The sequence below is a fragment of the Pygocentrus nattereri genome, chromosome 13, assembly GCF_015220715.1.
Source record: "Pygocentrus nattereri isolate fPygNat1 chromosome 13, fPygNat1.pri, whole genome shotgun sequence".
NCBI classification, from domain to species: Eukaryota; Metazoa; Chordata; class Actinopteri; order Characiformes; family Serrasalmidae; genus Pygocentrus; species Pygocentrus nattereri.
The window spans coordinates 29,575,860-29,600,162 of record NC_051223.1 but is presented as its reverse complement, the minus strand read 5'-3'; the positions used below and the strand labels follow the sequence as shown (position 1 = coordinate 29,600,162).

The window sequence follows — 24,303 nt, the reverse complement described above, 5'->3', positions numbered from 1 at the left end:
AACTACACATACATACTTTGAACCCCACATGGAAAGATTACAATGTGTGTTTTTAGTCTGGCAAAGACTGGGATGATATAAAAGAAAAAAGAAAGAAAGAAACTGTGGTACAGAGTATAACTACATAATATAGTTATCATTATGAATTATATAATATTTGAATAAATATTTGAAGCTAGCACAGATGGTGATTATACTACCATCAGAGAAAAATGCAGAACTTTGTACCTGAATTTCGATCACAATGATGTTGTTTATTGCAATAATTCTGCAGACACTAATCATTTGTCTAAATTCACATTATTGTCCAAAGTTATTCAGAATTCTGTATATTTTTATAAAGCTGTATGATGCTGGGGTGGTGCGGTGATCAGGGTCCTTTCTGTATGGAGGTTGCATGTTCTCTGTGAGGGTTTCCTCTGGGTACTCTGGGTTTCCTCCCATAGTCCAAAGACATGCAGTCAGGCCAGTTGGACACCCTAAATTACCCTTAGTTGTGAGCGTGTGTGTGTGAATATGTATGTCTGTCTGCCCTGCGATGGACTGGCGACTTTTCCAGGATGTTTCCTCCCACCGAATGACTATTGGAATAGTCCACATGGTATTGGCCAACACCGTGAATTTGGGTATCGCAGCCAGTATTGTGAGAGGAAAGTGTGGATCAATGCATTCCTAGTTTAAGTGAAATGTGCAGTACTTTCCCATGCACTGAAGGAACATGTTTTGGTATAAATGAGAGATGAATTATCTTGCGGGGACTGAGTCACTGTGTTTATTTATGCCCCTCATCCAGCTTCACTCAGCCATCTTTAATCCCACCTCCCTCTCCCAATCTCCCAGTCTCTGTCCCAAAGCAGGATTACTGCTGCAAACACACACATGGAGAGAAAGAGAGAGGGAGAGAGAGCAAGATTCTTAGAAAATAGCAGCTGATAGTCACATGGGATTCAGAGTTTTTTGACAGACAGTGGGCACCGTAGTTTATGACCAGGAATTCTTAGAAAACAGTGAACAAGACAGTCACAGGGGGCTGACATAGCTCGGGAGGGAGAGACTACAAAAAAGAGAGAGAGATAGAGTTAGAGAGAGAGCGCTTATGCAAGTGGAGGGAGCGTGTGTGAGTAGACGGCAACAGCCTACGCGACTGTCAGTGTTTGGAGTGAGCTCAGTTGATGTGGAAGTGAAGTGTTGTCCGTGTGGCAGCATTGGCCAGACAGCACAATCTGAACTTCAGCAGAGCTCTTTGCTTCAGCCATGCACATTCTACATTCACACTGCGTCATCAGGTAAGACTTTACACACACATGCTCATGCGTACACACATGGCACGGACCTGTGCGTTTCCATGGGCTAAGTTTTCCGTGGCTGCGCTGAGCAGCGCTACACGCACTTCAGTTGGAGAGCTCACTTGAAGTGGTTTTCACTGTAGCTCGTCTGAGGGAAGTGTTTGATGTTTGACAGTTCTTCTGCAGAGAAGCTACACCGCACAAGGGCGACTTTGATCAAGCAGCTTGTTGGTGTCAGACCATTTAAATTTTGATGTAAGCTGTGCTGCAGATGCGTATTTCATGAGTAATTTTGTGTTATTTCTATACCGTTGCCAAACAGGCAGGTACCCGTTTTTTTTTTTTTTTGTACAAAACGGAACTCAGAGTAGAGTGCTCGGCTTACAGTCGCAGAGTGCGAACCGCAGCTGGTCCTGTGTGATGTTAGCCTGCAAAGGGCTCTCCCTGCTAATGGCAAAGTCATGTAGCCCTGCCATTTGGATGTGAAATAATTGATGTTTTCTGGGAAAACTAAGTGGCAGACTCACTTTTTTCACCTATTACTTTTTTTCTTCCTTTTTGACTAGTCGGTATCCTCTGAAGGCTCTGTGTAAATCGATTAGGATAGAAGAACTTCAAATGTAGCTTTCTCTTTCTCTCTCTCTTTTTCGCTCTGTCACTCATGCTCTCTGCCTGTCTGTCCTTCTCTCTCTCTTTATGTATAAATATGAAATTTGAAAAGAAAAATGATGATGATCATGTTGCAGAACTTCCTTATGACACTAGAGTTGGGCAGTTGGAGTGAGGTGATGATTGGTGATGATTTTTTTTTTCTAGTTTAATATAACTAATAGAACTAGAATAGATTGTCACATCACAGCCTGTACAAACACTACATAACTTTAGAAGAAATGCAAATGTTAATGCAGTAAAAAGACAGTAATTTCTTGTATTCAAAAAGGTAGTTATAGATATCTTGAGAGCTAGTTTGAAGAACAGATATTAGTTCCAGATTTGTCCTGGGTGCCCCAGCCTTTGCATGGATCTGACCCAATCCAGCTCCTGCACAGTACTAGATTTACCTTAACGAGGCATTGATTGAGCCCAACCAAGTATTAGATGAACTACAAATAATAGGCTTCCTCAAGGAGGGGTTTGGAAATGGTTGTGTGTGTGTATAATTGTATGCCTCTCATTGTCCTTCTAATTTGTTCTCTTTTGTTCTCTAATACTGTGTTTATCACCTCCAGTGCTTAAAATCCTCTCTGTCGCCAATCTAAAATGTGAAATCCGCCTTAAAGCTGTCAGGCCATGGCAGGACAGGCGTCCTTAGAGAGAGATTGCTGGTCCAGGGTTAGGTATATGTGAGAGAAATTGTGTGCGTTCTAGGGTGTGACACTGCTGATGTGGACAAGCTTTTGAGAGGACAGAGAAGGCTGTGAGATGATTGACAGATATATTGGTAAAGCCGTGGGCGACAGCAAATCAGAGAGATTGTGCTAGAGACAGCAAGGCTTAAGAGTGACATTTACCTTACACTGCTGCAGATAGAGAGGGAGAGGGAAGGGGCTCCTATGTCCTTGCAAAATCATATCCAGCCTTATTGAATGACATAAGAATAACTTCAGCAGAGATGTGTTCAAATGAAATACGTAAAATATCACAGTCAGCCGAGATCAGTGCTGCAGTATTAAGCTTTGTTTTTATTGTTTCTGTTTTTCCATCAGAAGACTCTGTGTGCTTCTGCGAACAAAGATGGCATTTTATTTTTGGATGTGCATGTTTCAGGGAGTGTATCACATGCTCCTTGTTTTTTATCATCATAGCAATTAGATTAGAGATTGTATCAAATTCAGCCAAGATTCAATAAGGCACGGAGAGGCAGGATTGGCTAGTCTTTCTTCAAAAGAAATATAATGCTTATTAAATTGGAAAGAGGTTTCATCAGATGTAACTCAGTAAGTGGTGCAACAGGATCAGTCACATTTAGCGTCACGTTCATTTGGCTCCCTGTGGCCCATTCTTGTTTACATGTTAGCATACTGCGCTTTTTATTTCAGGCCTGTTTGAGAAGCTGTCCTTGATGCACATGTGTCCTGGTTAACATTCGTGTCACCACTACTGGAGAAGATATTCAAAGTGGTGAAGTCTCTGAAGGAACGCAGAGAGACATAGTGCCGAACGCTAGCCGTTTTGGCTGCATTATTAGGGCTGCCTGTGTTATGTAATCTGCTCCCTGGCTCCCCTTGCATGGTGCAGTCAGCTAGCCCCCTTAGTCTAGTTATGCTCGCTGATGAGCTATTGGAGGCGGCTGCTGGCTGAGTCTGCGGCCCTCTTTGCTTCTTTTCTGCTCTTATTTCCATGTCTATCTTGCTCCTGTGATTGAAGTGGCAGGGTTGTCATGTTAGTGGAGAGCTTAGGCCTGAGGGGAGACAAGTTAAAAGTTGGGTCCAGTGCTGCAGGAGTCCACATGAATTATGCGATGCCCTTCGAGCTGAGCTTTAAAGTCCTTGTTCGCTTTTATGTTGCTGTACTTACATCATATTCTTTCCTGATCTCACATATTCTGTCTCTCTTTTTCTCTCATACACAGGTGGCTCGATGGCCCGAAGAGGAAGAGGAAGAACAGTCAGTGTTCGGTGAAGAGCATGTCTGGTAAGAGCCCAGTCTCTTTTAATTATTCACATTCTTCAGTAGCCCAAGGTATAATGCTATACTTTGATTGCCATGCCTTCTGATTCACTTGATCTGATGAGGACATCCTTAATTTATCTTGCTAGAATGTGTAAGCAATTTTAGATGAAAGCCTGGTAATTTGAGTTTGGAACTTTACAAGCATAAGCTGCGTCCCTCCCTGCCCACTTTAGGATGCACCCTGATGCTTAGCTTTGTTCATGGACATTAATTTCCTTGAAAGGTGGCAAACAAAAGCCCCCCCAAAACAGTGAACTTTTGATACAATTATGAGCTTATTTATTTTTTTTTTTTTTAAACAAGGTTTTGATGTCATTACACCTTTAAAAATGACTAAACTCTACTAGACTCTGGCCCTGTGGGGGCATATTTCACAGTGCACACTTCTGAGGAGCACTTGGGAAGCTTGTTGAGGATTTCATTCCTTCCCATCAGCCCTGTCCCAGAAGCCTAAGCTCAACTCCTCAAGACCAGCCCCCCCCCAATCCATTTGCTTTGCCTGGCCCCACAGATTTCTTTTCCAGGCTGGCTGATTCTTCTGCCAGTTCTATACCTTGAATCCTTTCACAGCTGGCCAGAAGCAGGCAGCAGGATAGCAGAGAAAAGACCGGAACAGGTCTGAGGTGGCCTGAGTTCTGACTGCTGAGGAATAGTACACAGAAGCCACAGAAGATAATTCCTGCCTCTGTCTGTTTGCTTTTGGCTGGATATTTATCACCCGCATGCAGGAGAAGTGGGAACCTACAACACATCTGTCATCCGCTGAAATAAATCCTTCCCTCTCTTTCTTTCATTCTGCATGGAGGAATGCATAGCCTGACTGACAACATGGGTCAGAGTGAGCTTTTGGAGAGAAAAGAAGGGAGAAAGACAAAGAGAGGGAAAGACGAGGTTAGGGTTGGAGAGTGAGAGAATGTGAGAGAATGGAGGAGAATGCTAGTAGGAATGCAGGCGACACCAGCTCCCTGCCAAGAGGCCATAAAACTCCTGCTTGGGTCGTATTTTAAACATATGTATTGGAAGAGCCTTGTGCATATGTACGTGTGCAGCTTGTACTACATACATGCGAGCCGTCTTGTGTTTTTCTTGGAAGAGTGTCATGGTTTGGCCCCAAATGACTGCAGTGATGTCACATGACTTCTTGCCAAACAGCCAGTGATACTGCGACAGAGCTAACATCATTACACACTGCTTTGCATACAAATTCATTTTGAAGGTTATAACTTAAAAAGGGCTGATTACTCAATTAAAAAAAAAAACACTTTTCAATTTACATGATGGCAATGCACATTTTAAATTCTCTTTCCAGTCTCTCTTAAGAAACAGAGCTGGATGGACTCACACACACACACATACATTTTGTTTCCACACATAATATCTGTGGATGGGTACCAGCCTTCGCTTATTTCGTTTCCAGGCAAAAAGGCTATGAAGTAATTCATTTTGCAGGAGATATCTCAGAGGAAATTAGATAATCCACTTGCATAAGGAATGAGGAAGTCAAAGGAAAAACAAGAGTTTCCAAAACTAGAGTCAAACAAAAAAGACAAAATGGGGTTCTTGACAACCATCCAAGACCTGGTAAACCACCATCAGATAAGCAGGTACTTTCATCAAGCATTTTTGAGAGATAGGAGAAAATCAAGGTCCACTTTTGCTTCTGATCTAAAAAAAAAAAAACAATCAAAGGTTCAGGTTTCTGTCCATCCTTTCACTGTGAGAACACAACACTGTGCTGTTACTGAGAAAAGCATATACACAAAAAAAGAAAGATTGTAAGTCAGATAAAGAAGCTGTTTGTGTTCTCAGAAGAATGAAAATAGTCAGGAAATTCCTCTGTCGCAAGTATCAACCATAGTGTCAGCCCTAAACTTACGTTTACGTTTGCAGCTGGTGTCTCTGGCTACAGTAGTGGTGTTGCATCTGTAACTTTCAACTGATTTTCTCTCCTGACCCATGCAGTCACCAGCAGCTTACAGAGCAGGCCTCTGTGTCACAGAGGGGCTTTTAAAGGCTTGAACAGTCTCTATCAGAATAGAGAAACCACTCAGTAAGATACAACCAGAATAACAGTTCAGTATGTGCTGTGTCCAGCCATATAGGACTGTATGCATTTGCACAGCATGTGTACTGTAGTGCCCTCTCCCCAAACCCTGTAGGCTATATATTTTAGTAATGGCGGTCAATAGGCCATTTCCTCTGTCTGTTAGCTTAGTGTTGGAGACTGTGGAGACTGTAGTATGGAAAAAGTACAGTCTGTCCTGCCCATACCAGTTGGCTGATGGAGAGAGAGAGAGAGAGAGAGAGACACAGAGAGAAAGAGAGAGACAGAGAGAGAGAGAGAGAGAGAGGCTTGAACACTTACTTGTACTACGATATGCCTTTATGTGTGTATCTCTCTCTCTCTCTCTCTCTCTCTCTCTCTCTCACTCTCTCTCTCTCTCTCTCTCTCCCCCTCCACCTCCCTCTCCTTGTCTCTCTCTCACTCACTCACTCACTCACTCACTCTATCTCTCGGTGCTCTGTTCAGCTTAGACCAGAGCCAAAGCTTGATTATTGTTGAGTGGCTCTCTACATTGAGGGCACTTCAGACCCTTTGTAGACAAATGAAAAAGACGAGACCAAATTAAGTTGAATTTCTCTCTTTGCCTTTGGGTTTTAAAAATAAGGCACAGAATCTAGTCTAACACTTAGACCTTGCTCTGTAGTAAATAATAAGCTGTTTTTATTTTATTGCTTAGAATATTTTCTACTTGTGAAAGAGAAATCTGCATTATGACATTATGACATTTTGTTATATGCCTTACAGCTGGGCAGTTTGTGTTTAATGCTCACATGTTTTGAGAGTATATTTGTGTCTTTCTGAGAGTGTGTATTAGCTGTCTTCATTCTCTGTGTTGTAGGGTACATCCCCAGTTATCTAGAGAAGGATGAGCCGTGTGTGGTGTGTGGAGACAAAGCCACTGGCTACCACTACCGCTGCATCACCTGTGAGGGCTGCAAGGTAGGAACACCCACCCACATACACACAAACACAAGACACATTCACATAATTGACAGATACACACTAGGGCCTCAATCATAGGAGCATTTTATGACCCATAGTAAATTAGCTAAAATTCCTATAACTGACAATTACAGCTGATATCGTGGAATACTGGATTTTCCTCACTTTTTTGTAATAATGTGTGGAAACTGTACTGTTAATTGTACTGTTTATTCTCCAGTCCTTAAAAAAAACTGCATAATTTGAATGAATTTTTCTAGTGATGTCATAAAAACAACATTTACATAAATTCACCTGTTTAGTCTACAGCAGTTTAACCCTGGGCATTTATTCTGAAGTTATAACTCATAAGTTATGAAGTTATGAGTTATGTGTTCCTTTCAGGACTGCTTTTTGAATTAGGCACAATACAGGGTAGCCAATCAGAACAGTGGTCATTCACATATATATGTCTTAATGACTCTGTAACAAAAACTGTTTTTTTGCTGTTGGACTGTTTAATGCTAAGATAAGAGGCTGAAAAATGGTCATGTAAAATTTATGCATTTTGGTGAGGTTAGGTCAGGTATGTTGGATGATTAGTTCTGCATCACAAATGCCACTATAGCTCTCATCCCAAAGGTATTGTAAAGTCCACCATAATTCCAGAGAACACAGTTTCACTGATCCACAGCCCAGTTGCCAGAGGGCTTTATAGCCCTTTAGCTGATGTGTGGCATTGGATGGTGACCTTCGTGTGCGACTGCTTCAGAGCATCCCATTCTTTCTTCCATTCTCTGTTTTCTCTAGGGAGAGTATAATATAAAAACTGTATGCAGGTGACTGTCCATTAGCAGTCTCAGTAAAGTAAAGGAAGAGCATCACAATGGCCTCATATTTCTTGACCACCCACATGGTGGTTGGCTTATCCAGCCCTTATACTGACCACTTGGCTGTATAGTAAAGGAGTTAAACTCAGAAATGCTGTCTACACTTCTGTCTTACCACAGCACAGACATGCTGTCTTGACCTTTTATTCTTTGAGTAAAAAAACAACAGTTGGCCTGGCAGTTGACTTTTGAACATGGAAGGCAAAGCTTGGCTCTTCTGTCTTTTACAGTTGTGTATTTTACCTAAGGTCAAAACTAGTTACCATCCACAACGAGCACATTCTGTGAGTTGGTTTTCGATAAATACAAGTGAACTGTAACCTTTCTTTGGAATGCATAGCTTGTTGTTGTCTTGCTTAAAGGTTCAGCGGTGCATGCACATCCTAAGAAGACTTGGTCATGTGGGACCATGAGAAATTCTACCCTGTTTTTCCGTTCAACACTTCAAATTGTCATTCAGGACTGCAGCATGATGTAGCATGGTGGTAGACTAACCATTTCTAAAGCTTACAAGGCTCTTGATTCCATAGATTGATGTGGAGAAAACCCTCTCTTTCTCAAAACAGATACACTTTCTTTAAAAATGACTATTAGAGTTGATCATGCCAACCGTTTTAAAGAATTATTTTAGCAGAAAACAAATTTACGCCTTTTTCCAAGCCTAAACATTTTTGGTGTGTGTCTTTTTAGTGTTGCCCCAGACTTGGGGAAACAAGTAAAGGAAGAAAAAATCTTTGATTGGTGGTGATAAGCTTTACTTTACTTAATTCTGTTTAGATTTAAAGAGACATAAATTGTCCCTGACTTAATTTAGTTTAAGTTAATATCTAAGCTCTTTTTTTGACCTCACATGTGAGCATATGTGTAACATTCAAACTTAAAGGAAGTTGCACATATGCTGATGCCCTTTTGGGGACCTCAGAGCAATCCAAAAAGAAAATAACTTTTGGAAATTCATACATTCATGCATAGGCATGACCTTCTCTGTTTTTATTTTATTTTAATATTAATTAAGCAATTCAGTAATCCATTTGCTTCTTAACCTGGACAAGTGAACTTGCATGTAAGATTAGTCGAGTCATGATGTAATACATGCTGTCATATACAGCCACAGTCTCACCTGTAGTCAGTAAACATTTATAAAGACAGATTTTTTAGACAGTTTAACCATAGCCACGACAGTTCACTGTCCAAATATTGCTCTTTAGCTGGTGTAGGGTGCTAGTTTTCCAGTCAGTTCACAGAGGAAAACAAATACATTCACCACACTCTAAACTGGAGTCTGTATTTGAACTTTTTTTCAGGAGATTTTTTCTCTTATTGTGACAGTAGGTAAAAGTGGCCCAAATCTGACTTTCTCACCAAATCTGACTTTTTTGTTTGGCTGTTCACATTATCTTTTAAATGTGACCTGTAACCAATGTCAGTCTGAACAGACCAGCTCCTAAACCTACCCACATGCGCAAAACAACAATGCTTCACGTGGCTTGTCCAGAGGCAATCATGATGGCCAGCGAACGCCAGTCGCTCCCGGAAATTTCAGTTTAATCTTTGCCAGCATCACATGGCGATTATGAAGTTCCAATGGTTGACAGCTGGGCTCATCACCCAGAATTTGTTTGGGTTTGCCATAAAAAGGGCACGTTATTCGGCCACCATCACTTCTTTGGTTCGCATCTTCGGATTCTTTAAACTTTGACGTTGCAGCCTCGGTCTCCTCCAGCTGCAATTGGCTGTTCCATTCGAAATCAGAGCGGTTGTGATGAGTCTTTTCTAATTTTGTGGTACAGAAACATCAGCCTAAATGTTTATGAGTCTCAGCAGTGCAAAATGATGACGAATGACGAGTTGGATAGACGTAAAAGTTACTGTGAATTCCTATCTTGCTGTTCTGGCTGAGTCACATTGCCACAGATCGGATACGTGTCGGAATACATTTACATTTACAGCATTTAGCAGTTCACACTGCTGCACACATCTGTGTCACATACGGAGAAAAAGAGGCCACTTTTACCTGCTGTGTGAACAAAGCCTAATGTAGTAATTCACTATAGGTTTCCAACACTTTAGTTTCAAAGTGATCTCTTAGATGTGCAACAGGTCTGTGTGGTGTAATGCTTTATAGCATATGTGCAATGTGCCGACACTGGTGCAGCTCTAGTATTGGCCAAACAGTGGAATTTGTATCTATGTTTGACACAAATATACAGTAGTAGACAATTTACCTGAAGTTTATGATGAAGAGCAAAGACAGATATACAGAGTTTCCATCAGATCAGCTTTGGCGTGTCTCACTTCCATCTGATCTTCTTGTATATATGAATATGTGTGTGTGATGGTCTGTATGCACGAGAGAGAGAGAGTCTGAGTGACACCATTAGTCCTGCTCCTCTTTAGATAACCTCACCAACCCCAGGAAGCAGCCAGATCACTGAACTGATGAGAACACATTTTTCGATGTAAAAGAAAACACTACTGTCACTTTTAACAGCATCTCTTTCTTTTACTCTCTTTCTGTCTTTATCTCTCTGTCCACTCTGTCAGGGGTTTTTTCGGCGCACCATCCAGAAGAACCTGCACCCCTCTTACTCCTGCAAATATGACGGCTGCTGCATCATTGACAAGATCACCCGCAATCAGTGCCAGCTCTGCCGGTTTAAAAAGTGCATTGCTGTCGGCATGGCCATGGACCGTAAGTTATTTTTTCTTCTGTAGGTTATAATTTTACTTTCGTAATTCGTTGCTTATTTTCCTGAATTTACCTGAAATTGCTATATAAATAAAAAGTTATAATCATAAAATGTACAATCAGACCTTTCCACCCTGTCAGATATGGGTAAAAATTCTCTCTTACTCTTCGTGTCCCCCTCACACACGTTCACCAACAAACCGGTTCAAAGCACAACCTGCCTCAAACACATATGGCCTCACTTAGTGAAAGTTTTCCTACACACACAAACGCATGCACGGTCACACACACAAATGCTTTTATACAGTGTCAGGACGTAGGGTCAAGCACAAGCCACTCATATATATGTAACTATCTAAATGTACTATTTATATGTAACAATTTTATCTCATTACCACAAAACATTGACAGGCATTAAGGTTATTTCATTTTATTTGTGACACAAAGTATTTTGTTATTTTGGTTCACTTCATTTACAAGGAACACTAAAAGATTAAGGGATTCAATAGTTTAAAGTAATTAAAACAAATTTTTCCTAATTCCAAATAAGTTAAATTAGTAATGAGAAAGAGGTAATGAACGTGCCATATAACTAACTTTGGGTTATATTAATCCCGTGTGAATTGACGTGGTAAAGAACATTTACTTTTTTCCTCATGGCTAAAATCAAGCTGATATGCAACATTACTATCTAACATGCATAGCACAGAACATGTAAAACGTAAAGAAAAGGTTTAATTTTAATGCAGTGACATTGACTGTTTGCCTTGAATTCCCAGCTAATAGCAATGCTGATGATGCTTTGCATTCACTTAATGGCCTGGTAAATGGTTTGGGTACACAAAATAATGGCTAAATGAAATTTTTATACTCTTTCTGGAGTAAAAGCGGTGCATAAATTGAATAGCCACTCCCACATCTGTCATTTATACTGAGATTTCTTATCCTATGTTAATCAGTCAAAAACATTACAGACATCCTGTGGTAAACTGACAATACTGCACCTCCCCATAGAAAATGAATCCTGTCCAAAAAGGGCTTTAGAGTAAAGTATGCCAAAAAAAAGCTCTAAAATAGAAAAAGAATGATCATTTTAATTTCTTGCTGTGTCATGTAGAATTCCAATTGGTCAAATAAATTATATGAATGCTGTTTATTTGCATGATTATTATGATTCTCAAAAATATATGGACATAGTTTGGTGCTGTTTTATAAGAATGACCCTTGTAAGTCTAAAACATGAATCATATTGCTGTTGTGAAAGAAACATTTTATGAAGTCAGGACCATTTTGTTGGTGCTGACATTGTAGGGTACCTCTATTTTCTTCTAGGTTTTTTAGTTTTGTCTTGAAAATGTATAATAACATACACACCTTCATGTGTGTGCTGACGGTGAGTGTAAATGAATGTCAGGCAGTCTGCAATGCTGTCTAAGGGGGGCAGCGTGCAGACGGCCATATGTTTCCAACCTGCAGTCCACATGTTGCACTCTCACGGCATGCTTTCTGCCTCAGGCCTCCAGCAATTCTTTGTGCATCTCTCTCGCTCCTATGCTTTCTTTGATAACTCTCCAGTGCTCACTCACTCTCATGTCTTCTCTTTGTTAAGGCTGTTGTTTTTATCTCTTATATCTTTGGACTTTCTCGGACCCCCACAGTATGTTCAGTGATGTGTGGTGCACTCCACTCAGAAATACATTTCTCCTCCCACCACACTGTATCTTGCTGTACCCTCGTTTTTATGGTCTGTGTGTGTGTGTGTGTTTTTATTTAATCTCTCTCTGTTAGGTGCCTTGATTCTTTGCAGACTCCTAACCCACATACCCTCTAACACACTGACTCTAATTCTCTTTTCCCTCTCTGTCTCTGTATCTCTCTCTCTCTCTCTCTCTATCTCTCTATCTCTCTCTCTAGTGGTTCTGGATGAGGCCAAGCGGATGGCGAAGCGACGTCTGATAGAGGAGAACAGGGAGAAGAGGAAGAAAGAGGAAATGGTGAAGACGTTGCATAACCGGCCGGAGCCCACAGGCTCTGAGTGGGAACTGATCCGCATGGTGACAGAGGCTCATCGCCACACTAACGCACAGGGCTCTCACTGGAAACAGAAACGCAAGTTCCTGGTGAGAAGTACTAACACAATCGCTCTATTGATACTGTTGTACCAGAACCTTGGGTCTGTAAAATAATATTTTTTAAAGGCCATACGTCACTGACCTGACAAACACCAACCTTTTGTCGGTAGTTGTAAAATAGTTAGAACAAGAGCTGATTAACCAAATAAACCAATGTAGATTAGGGAATACAGAAAAAGATAGAATGTTCCAGAACAATGTGGCTGGGGAGAACATTTAGAACAGTATGAAGGGGAATCACTTCTAGAACAGTGTGAATGGGGCAGATGATTCTAGGATAATATCATTGGGGAGAACATTCTATTCCGATTGGGAATGTAATCAGATACAGACGTTTTCACGGTTATTATTCTTCTATTTAACAGACTATCTACAGGTTTACCCACCTCATTCAATTGCATAGAAACTCTTTTCCGAATGGCCTTAATCAGACTAGACTTCTGATTCAGGTGTATTTAATTGTCGTATTCCATTTAGATATTAGTTGGATTACTAACCGATTATAAGGCTGCATGTAAACGTGGCTAATGTGATTGAGGGAGAAGATTGTGGAACAGTGTGAATGAATGACAGCATTAACCATGTGATTTGGGGAGAATATTCTAAATCAGCGTAGATGGGAGAGAACTTTCTAGAACATTGTGAATTGGGAGAACGTTCTAATACTTGCATGGTATGACACACCAACCAAACATTTGGGTTTATTGATTTTTATTGGTCAGTGTTCTTGACTATGCTATACTAGATTTTCATGGAGGTAATTTTGTATCTTTTGGTTCATATGTGATGACATTTTTCACGCAATGGAAAGAGCAGCTGACGTTTTGAAACACAGTTTTGATACATCATTGAAAGCATGTATCTGTATGTGTAGGTTTTTTTTTTGCATTTGTCAGTGTTATTTCAGGTCATTTCAGCTCATATTTGGCACGGAGATGTTCCTCTATGAGGAACTGTCTTTGTAAACACAATGTGTCTTTGATTTGAAACACTACAAGAGCCAAATATTTACACATTTCCTTCTTGTTTAGGTTTAAATGTTGGCATATCAAAGTTAGTTATGTACAACCCCAATTCCAATGAAGTTGGGACGTTGTGTAAAACATAAATAAAAAAAGAATACGATGATTTGCAAATCCTTTTCAACCTATATTCAATTGTATACACTACAAAGACGAGATATTTAATGTTCAAACAGATAAACTTTATTGTTTTTTGCAAATATTCACTCATTTTGAATTTGATGTCTGCAACACGTTCCAAAGAAGTTAGGACAGGAGCATGTTTACAACGGTGTTACATCACCTTTCCTTTTAACAACACTCAATAAGTGTTTGGGAACTGAACTGAGGACACTAATTGTTGAAGCTTTGTAGGTGGAATTCTTTCCCATTCTTGCTTGATGTACAACTTCAGTTGCTCAACAGTCCGGGGTCTCCGTTGTTGTATTTTGCACTTCATAATGCGCCACACATTTTCAATGGGAGACAGGTCTGAACTGCAGGCAGGCCAGTCTAGTACCCGCACTCTTTTACTACGAAGTCACGCTGTTATAACACATGCAGAATGTGGCTTGGCATTGTCTTGCTGAAATAAGCAGGACGTCCCTGAAAAAGACGTTGCTTGGATGGCAGCATATGTTGCTCCAGAACCTGTATGTACCTTTCAGCATTAATGGTGCCTTCACAGATGTGCAAGTTACCCCTGCCATGGGCATTAACAAACCCCCACACCATCAGAGATGCTGGCTTTTGAACTTTGCGCTGATAACAATCTGGACAGTCCTTTTCCTCTTTGGCCCGGTTGTTCACATCCTTGCTTGTGAATGAACCTTTCAGGGATGCTGCCTTTATACCCAATCATGACACACACATGTTTCCAATTAACCTGTTCACCTGTGGAATGTTCCAAACAGGTGTTTTTTTGAGCATTCCTCAACTTTCCCAGTCTTTTGTTGCCCCTGTCCCAACTTCTTTGAAACGTGTTGCAGGCATCAAATTCAAAATGAATGAATATTTGTAAAATCATTGTACTCTGTTTTTATGTTTTACACAACGTCCCAACTTCATTGGAATTGGGGTTTTAGTTCTACAGCTGGTTTCCTCAATCTGACTGGAGCTGAGTCACTACAAGTCAAACCGTCTGTCTGGTTTTGTGTGTGTGTGTGTGTGTGCCTGAGATCTGGTGAGTCTGTCAGAAAGGATAATCCTTCACTTGTGTTTGCTGAAAATGTCAGCATTAGTCTACAGTGTCAGAAGTGGTGCTCCTCCCACTTTGATCAGACAGCAAGTGAAACAGCAGCACAGAGAACAGCAGTACGTGGATGGGGAAGCTAGAATGACAGATAATGCATAAATGGAAAACAGTAGAAAGATCAAATCACAAAAGAGGCTGTAATGTTAATCCCTGTGCAGAGAAGACAGCACAGTATAGGAATATTTGCAACTCACCATGCTGCATCAGCTGCATCACACATTGCATAATTTTCAGGGAAAAAGATTTCAGTTTCATGCAAATGAATGCAGTTGCCATGTTGCCTTTAGCCAATTGACCAAAACAGCAAACATTAAACCTGACTTTCTCTGAGGGTAGAGAGCGGAAACAATGGTGCACTTTCTCCTGTATAAATCCATTATACAAAGTAAAGATTTGAAAGAAAAACATTTGTTGTGATAAAGTTTACATAGTTTGAACAGCATAATTTAAACCATACAGCTCTCTGAGGTTGCTTGCTGAAGTAGCTAGCTTGCTAGTGAGATTGACCAAGTTCATTTACTAATTTATGTGGATGACTGATCCGTTTTGAATTTTATAAAAGCATAAAAAGCACAAGTCTTTATTGTATTCTTGTTTTAAGCACCTATGTTACATTAAAACAAAAGAGAAACTGCCCCAGATATGGCTCATCCCTTTCCACAAATCACAGGGGAATACCCATCAGTGGCAAGCAGAAAGCAGTATGAAAAGGTGCGAGTGGACACGTACCATAAAACAGTGCCCCAGACTAGCCACATTTGCATGCAGCCTATTATTCTGTTCTAGCAAAACTTTAGAACATTCAGTAGGAGCAGAAACTGGTCTGCAGAGGAGACAAAGTTTATGCTATGAACTTTAAAAGGTGGTGGTGGGGCGGATGTCTAGCATATGTGTCTCAGAATGTGACATCTTCCTCTCGCCCTTCTTTAATAAGTATGTGTGAAGTACATTTTCCTGATTCTAACATCATTTTAAAGCAATTAAAAACACAAGCACCGTTTACTGCTGCTCATCTCACTGACTGGACTTGCATGACGGTTGTTGTCGTGGTAACATCTACACTAAGTAGTAGTCTACACATGCACATCATTTTGGATCGGATTACTTGTAGTGTCCATGTAAACAGAGATTTTCCATCAGTATGTTGAGTAGAGTGAGCAGATAAATTCAGTCTTAATCTGTAATCAGAATGTATTCAAAAATCTAGGCAAAAATCTTTGCATGTAAACACAGCCACTGACCCACGCGTGGTAACGTCAGAGTGTGTGCTGTTAAAACTTGAACTCCAGTAAATTGTTTTAATGGATATCTGATCATAGTTTTTGAGTTGGAGTCTATTGTCCATCCACACTTTGTTCTCATTAAAATCAGTAGTAAGAGGTGCCATAATGTCCTTGTGAATGTGGTCTAGTGTTCTTAAAAAAGGATCCTCTAATCCTAATTAAGGGCACCAGACTTGTCTTACTATTAACTCAAATATGGCACTGTACTTAAATAGATATGACAAAGTGTGTTACTTTGTTGTCAAAGTATGACCACAGTAACTTATGCACTCTTCCACCTCCCACTCACACTCCAAAACCAATATGAGTGCAATCAAACCCCAGATGAACTTTAACTTTAACAAACGAGAGAAAAAGAAAGAGAGAAGCCGCTCCTCTGGCCAACTGAGAAATGCTATAAAATGCACCATAAAGGACTTCAGCATACATATATAACCTTTACAGCCCAGATAGATCACCAATAACAGGGAAAGTTCAGGAGCCTGCTGAGAGCCCACTCCACTGTAGATTTCTTTTCTCCACTTCCATTTCTTTCTTTCTCTTTCACACTCTCTCTCACTCTCACTGTAGGAATACACAGTCAGCCTCGTCCTCCATTCAGAACTTCATAATAAGAATACTATAAGATTTTTTGTGTGTGTTTTGAGAGAGAGAGAGAGAGAGAGAGAGAGAGGTTTTGTGGTCATCATGGTGACAGGCCTATTGCTCACTGCTGAAAGAGGGATAGAGCTCCTATTGGCTTATAGAGGATCCACACGTCTACCTCTCACACTTACTCCAATACGGACGGATCAGATTAATTTTTTTGTACCCTTTCATATTCCATCCAGCATTTTCAACTGATACCGCCCTGAAACCAATACTCATTCATATATATATATACACTAAACAAAACACATGTCTAGTTTAAAAGTGGTGTTGAAAAAACAGCTTTTGAACTAGGACTCATATAAGGGGAATCTCTGTGTAAAGGCTGATCACATGTTCATGACATTCATTTGTGAAATACCTTGGCTCTCTTTGTCCTTTAGTCCCCTGCCTCTCCCACTTTCTCTTTTCACCTCTTTTTGAGCTGAGTAAGGTGGCTTTGTTTGACTTGTTCTATGTCACAGAGCTCTAATGAGACATGCTGAAGGTCACAAACACAGCGGCCTCTCGGGGATGGCTGTAGTTATACTCGGCATTCTGCAAATCATCCCTGGATGCTCACAAAACTGATTCTATATTCTTGTCTTCTTCTGCCTTTCATGTTGTTATTTTAATAATCTTTTATGTGATTTAAGTAAAAGTTAGCAGCATTGTTTGTGCTCAGCCCTTCCTCTAGCTGTTAGCGTTAATATAGAGCTGAAGAGAATTGTGGGGTGATGGCGTGGCCACTGCAGCCTTGATGTAATCACGTTTTCTAATCTAATCTGTTTTCTTTCTTTGCAATGTGTTGATGTTTGTTGTCCATCAATGCATCATTCTTAATAAAGTTAATGACGAGTTTTTTTTGATAGAATATAAAATGTTCTTGTGAGAACTGTAGGCTTTTAGAAGAGAAATCTGGTATGTTAGAGGTTGTCTTTTTTCATAGCAGAAAGAGTGGAAGTGGGAAATCTGTCTTAAAACCACATTTAAACACAACATACCTTAATGGCTTAGTCCTCTACCTTAAAATAAATCAATTTAAGTGCCATCATTTACAAACAAATAAGATCCTCTCACATTCCTTCTTTCATGTTTAGGAAAGTGAAAGTATGTTTGCTACTTAGAGCCGCATCAGCTTACTCTAGCCTTTTGGCAGTGAGCTGGGGTGATGGACTGATGGTGGTGGAGTGGCCAGTGAAGCCCTTGGTCTAATCACATTACAGGCTGATTCAAGCTCCTCCCATCGTAATCTCTGCTCTTCTGGGCCATGTTCTTCAGTCTGTCACTGAAGCAGCAAAATGCTTACCTGCTCAATCTGTCTCACCCCTCTTCTGCAGCCCATTCCTTCCTCTTCTGTCCATTTTCTCTCTTTGTGCACTCCTCCCTAGCATCCATAAAAATCCTCTTATTCCCATGTTTTATACATAAAGCATGCTAAAACTGCGATAACATTCAATAATCTGGCTGTGTTTTGTATCCGGCAAAACATATAAACGCTATTATCGCTCCAACTCAGTAGCTGCAAAGCAGTCTCTTGGATGCTGAAAACAGCCTTGAGCACACAATGCCTCCCGATGTGTAAGTGAATGCTGTTGTGAAAGCTGGGGTTCTGAGTTCTGCTTTTGCACTGCCTGTGCAGTGTTGACCTATTGTCCGCCCAGGGGCTGAACAGAGAGGCTATTGTGAGCATGTGAAGTCCTCATCAGTCAACTCTTAACTGCTCTGCTGCGGAATAGCCCTCAACATTCCCAGCTCTGCTTGCACCACAGCCACTGCCCTACACCTCCATGCATGTTTTCTTTCTTTTTTTTCCCTCCATATGTCATATTGTGGTTTTACGTTTTACATTTACAGTCATATGCCAAAGTTTGGGCAACTGGGTCAAATTACATATTTTGCCGAAGTAAAAATAACTTAATATATCCTGTACAGAGAACACAATTCTGCACATTTATTGCACAATTACTGTTTATTTGCTGAATTAAACATACTGAAAAAAACAAATATACAATGTGGCCTTTATTGTATGTTTTATTTTCAGTATGTTAAACTCATTAGAAATAGAAGTTGGTTTCTAAAATTTGCAGACAAAAATGCTATTTATACATTTGTTCCTTATTTTCACTTAGAAAATCAACAAAACATGACCAGGGGTGTTCAGACTTTTACGTAGAACCATAATGTAGGTTAATGACAAGGCTTTTGAAATGATGATTTATTAAATTCTTTTTTAAAATTAATTGAATGAATATAATGGGCATTGTTGAGTTACAAAAAAAATTCTTCACTAAATTGGTATTTGTTGTATTGCTCTTCAATGGTCAGGACCCCATCAGGACCACCACAGAGCAGATGTTATTTGAGTGGTCATTCTCAGGACTGCAGTGACACTGACGTGATGGTAGTGTGTTATTTAGCGTTGTGCTGGTACGAGTGGATCAGACACAGCAGTGCTGCTGGAGTTTTTAAACACTGTGTCCACCCACTGTCCACTCTATTAGACACTCCTATCTTGTTGATCCAGCTAAGTAGATGTAAAGTTAGAGACGATAACTGCTGCTGCACAGTTTGTGTTGGTCATCCTCTAGATCTTTATCAGTGGTCACAGGATGCTGCCCACAGGCTGAATATTTTTGATTGGACTGTTCTTAGTCCAGCAGTGATACTGAGGTGTTTAAAAAAACAGCAGCAATACTGTGTCTGATCCACTCGTACCAGCACAACACACACTAATGTGCCACCACCATATTAGTGTCACTGCTGTGCTGAGAATGATCCACCACCCACATAATATCTGCTCTGTGGGGGGCCTGACCACTGAAGATATGGGATATGGGATAACAATATATGCAAAGAAACAGATGGATTAGAATCTGTAATTGTAGTGCCGTAAAGTGCACCTTTATTGTAAGTAGAGCTGATAAAGTGTGCAGGTATGTAGATACAAGGTTGGTCCACCTAATACAGTGATCATTGAGTGTATATAAAATAGTCTTTGTACATCCGTATAAACCTTTGTATTTGAAAGTTTATATGTAGTTTTTCCCAAAGAAATAAGCATTATTATAATAACGCATGTGCATGGTTTCCCTGAGGTCATGCAACGTGTTTTACTAAGCTGAACCAGCGCAACTGTGTATGACAGTTTTAATTCAATATTTTTTTTAAGGTCTAAAAGAAGTGAAATTTGAAGAAATAAGAAGTGCAAAGGTTTTTCCATGAGTTGCATAATTGTAAACCTTCCCTGTTTTGCAACATGTAATGGCTTTTAAGATTTCAAACATAAAGTCATGCCAAGCTAATTTATTTCTAATAGCATATAAATAATTTATTTACAACAATAAATTATTTATTTTAAATACATTTATTTATTTTTCTCAGTCAAGTACACACACACTGAATTTGAATACTGTGTGTGTAGGTCAGTGTTAGAGTTACCCCCCCCCCCCCCCCACTCTTTGTGTTTCATATCAGTGTGATTTTTAGAGGCAAGTGTGTGCTTCAGGTAATAAACAAAGAAAGAGTTTCATGATGTTTGTGTCCTCTTGCTTTAGAAGAAAAATAACCTAAGCCAAAAAAACACAAAAATGGCCACCAACCAATTTGCCTGTAAAGAAACAAGAATCAAAATTGACCATAAAAATTCTTGGTCAGTACACCTCTAATGTCCTAGACTTACTGTTTGTAATGTACTTGTCACAAACTGTGCTGTTTTCTATTAGTAATTCCTGTCAGGTTGTGTTTGTTACACATGCCATATTAGCTCTGTAGCTAATTAATACCTCTGTAGCAGTGGGTGCATTATCAGAGGACCTTGGTGTATGCAGTGTTTTTTTTTTTTTCATATGCTAAATGTCTGTCTCTAAACCTGTGTCTGTCTGTGTTCTGGTCCTAGCCTGAAGACATCGGCCAGTCCCCAGTAGCTGCAACGTCAGATGGGGACAAGGTGGATCTGGAAGCCTTCAGTGAGTTCACCAAGATCATCACCCCTGCCATCACACGCGTTGTCGACTTTGCCAAAAAACTGCCCATGTTTTCGGAGGTGGGTGGCCACTGTGAATGCACCTGTATCACTTTGTATCAAAGTAATATTGGATCTACAATGTATTTGTGGCTTGTATGTGTCTGTTTTTGTGCAGTTACCCAGAGTTGCATTTATACAATTATGATAATGATGCTTGTTTGGCATGTGTGTATACTACACAAAATCCTTGTTGATATGGATCCTTATCTGGATGCGTAATTGCCTTGTATTTGCAACTGCCTCATTAGCTGAAGAACCTGTGAACTGCTGTTGTGCTGTTTGTCATTGTAATTAATGTCATAATTGCTAATTGCTGTGCACATTACTGAACATACCTTCTTAACAGCACAGTAACACTTATATAGTGTATAGGCCTAATGAATAATTTTTTAATGGACTGGTTTTTACACACTTTAGCTGGTGAAAGAGTAAATGGCTTTGTTTTTTTTTGGATTAGTGTGAATGTGCACAAATGTGTATGTGTAGACGACTGGCAGAACGTATGTGAGTGAAAGCATGTGTGTGGCTTTGGATCAGTGAAATATCTATGCGTGTGGTTGGGGGACGACTGTGTGTCTGTCTAAAAAGCGCTATATTGGTCTTTGCAATGAGGCATACTGTCCATATTTAGCATACAGCAGCACAGCAAGTGTGTACATTCTTTCCCTGTAGACTACACTTTCCACCTATGGCAGGGACTTTGTTATTGTCTGCACACAGAATGTACACAGTACAGAATGTACACAGTACACAATGTACACAGAATGAACTCTCCATGCACAATCTAGCTGGGCAAGGACCAGTCATACTTTCTCTGCTTAGTGTTTTTGGTCAGATACATTCAGAATTTCATACAAAATTACCAAATTTTCAGAACATGTACAACTCAATTTCCAAAAAGGTTTGGATGTTGTGCGAAATGTAAATAAAAACAAAATATATGATGTGCAATAATGATGTGCAAATAATTTAAACCCTGAATTATTTAGAAAAATAGTGCAGAGACAAGTGTTGAAACTAAGAAATTTAGTTTTTTTGAAAAATATATGCTCATTTTGAATTTGATGCCATTAGCATATTTCAAAAAAGTTGTGAAAAGGGCAACAAAATTTGCCTAATGCTACAAAAACACCTGATAGAACATCTCTCAACAAATTAGGTTTGTTGGCAACAGGTCAGTAACATTATTGGGTAAAAAGCATCCCAGAGAGGCTCTGTGAAAACTCCACAGGCAAATAGTTGAAAGAATAGTGAAATAATAATGTAATAATTGTTAATGTAAAATAACAAAGAACTTTCACCATCTATGGAATTTCGTCATCCGTGGTAATATCATTAAAAGATGCAGAGAATCTGGAGAAATCTCTGTACACAAGGGACAAGACTGAAAACCAGTGGCAGTGATCTTCAGACCCTCAGGCGGCATTGCACTAATTTTTCTTTTTTGGAACTCATGGACGCCGCAGGCTAAAGAGGAGAGGGATCAATCGTCTTAGTATCAGAGCATAGTTCAAAAGCCAGAATACGTGATATTATAGGGGTGCATTAGTGCACATGGCGTGGATGACCAGCACATATGTGAAGACATCATTATTATTATAAACAGTACTGTGTGAATGTTTTAGGCATCTAAGCAAATTTGTAAACAATTTACCTCAGCAGTGAGTTCATCCCAATATACATTAGAATCAAGTCATATTCTTAATTCAAATAAACATAAAAACTATAAAAAGTAACAAGAATTTCTTGGGTCCATATTTTTCCTTGACACCTTCACAGCCACCATAGAGACTTGTTAATATCATCAAAATACATCATGAGCTCAATTTAATGAAGCACTGATTGGTCAAACCAGGAGCTGCTTTTTAACCACATATAATACTGGACTTCTTTGAGGAGAGGTGGGAAAATGGTTCAACAAACACACTAACATCCATAAAATCACTATATGTTATATACATCATTATTAATTTATATTATATATATTTTGTTTATTCAAATATTAACACTTTTCTCAGCAAATAAACACATACTACACAAATAAATAGATTTTGAAAATGTGTCTTGGGTGCCTAAGACTTTCGCACAGTACTGTTTCACTTTCAAAGCTACAGCAGTTGGTCTCCTCAGTGTTGTAATTCTGTGTTGTTGAAAGGAGAAGTAATGCAGCACAGTGGTAAACATGCTCCTGTCCCAACTTTTTTGAAATGCATTGCTGGCATCAAATTCAAATGAGTACATGTTTTTCAAAAACAAAAACATTTCACAGTTTAAATAGAAGTTATTCATTTTTGAGCATTGGGGGGAAAAACATACATCTACAGAAAATAGATGTGGATTTAAATGTGGATTTATTTCTGAGTGGAAGCAAGAGTGGAGCTTGATTTTCTCTGATCTCTTAAAGATGAAAGCTTTAATAATATTTGTCTGATGGTGGCAGATTTGGTGGTTTATCTGGTCTTGCAAAATTGTCGTTTTACTCATTTTCCTTTAGTTTTCCTATTGCTTATACAAGTGTATTATCTAATCTCCTCAGAAACATATGCTATTGCCATTTAGGGAGAGAGCAATTTGCAAGGCATCTAAAATGTGTTTGTGCAGTTACTAGTGTTAAATGTCAATGTCTCTTTGGAGTATAATGTCTGTGACATCTCTGGGAACAGCTTTTTGGGAAATATGTTTTCATGAATAATATACATACATGTATTCTTTAAAAAAACATTTGGAGTAGAACATTCCATAATATGTAAATCAGACTAAATTACTGGTTTTATTACTTTAGTCTCTTTCCCTCAGATGAATGAGTCCTTTCTGTCGTCATTTTCTTTTTTAGGATATTTTCCATTTCCGTAATAACAAAAGAGTGTGTTGTTAAGAAGAAAAGATAGAGAAGCATTAATTAATGATAAGTATCAATTAGTACTGATATGCTAACATAATGTGGTGTTGTATGTGTGTTTTGTAGCTGCCTTGTGAGGATCAGATCATCCTGCTGAAGGGCTGCTGTATGGAGATCATGTCTCTGCGGGCAGCAGTGCGGTACGATCCAGAGAGCGAGACTCTAACACTGAGTGGGGAGATGGCAGTAAAGCGAGAGCAGCTGAAGAATGGTGGGCTGGGCGTTGTGTCCGACGCCATCTTTGACCTGGGAAAGAGCCTGGCTCAGTTTAACCTGGACGACACGGAGGTGGCACTGCTGCAGGCTGTGCTTCTCATGAGCTCAGGTGTGTGCTTGGTGTTATACCTGACACGTTCCTAAACTCAGATCATCAGAGCTCAAATCACCGGCACAGGGCAACTTCTGCCATTTGCATTGACCAAACATAAAATGATGAAGTGATCTGAATTAGGGCTGAAATGATTAGTTGACAGTTTTGATTATGAAAAAACACTGATGTGAATTTTTATTGAATCATTTTATAATGCTCTGTAATATTGATATGGTGAGTGTGGT

General features: G+C 39.7%; 1 protein-coding gene across 3 annotated transcripts in view; it reads left to right on the top strand.

The window, feature by feature from the left end:
• Positions 1-24,303, top strand: part of thrab (thyroid hormone receptor alpha b) — a 151,081-nt gene that overhangs the window by 119,432 nt on the left and 7,346 nt on the right. For 2 of the 3 annotated variants that reach the window (XM_017702462.2, XM_017702470.2), the window contains 6 exons: positions 3,859-3,920; positions 6,863-6,963; positions 10,380-10,527; positions 12,439-12,644; positions 20,721-20,867; positions 23,815-24,073. In XM_017702462.2, coding sequence (XP_017557951.1) covers positions 3,859-3,920; positions 6,863-6,963; positions 10,380-10,527; positions 12,439-12,644; positions 20,721-20,867; positions 23,815-24,073 — 923 coding nt within the window. Of the gene's footprint in view, positions 1-885; positions 1,287-3,858; positions 3,921-6,862; positions 6,964-10,379; positions 10,528-12,438; positions 12,645-20,720; positions 20,868-23,814; positions 24,074-24,303 lie in introns of those variants that run through there. The other variant, XM_017702488.2, reaches the window with a different exon arrangement.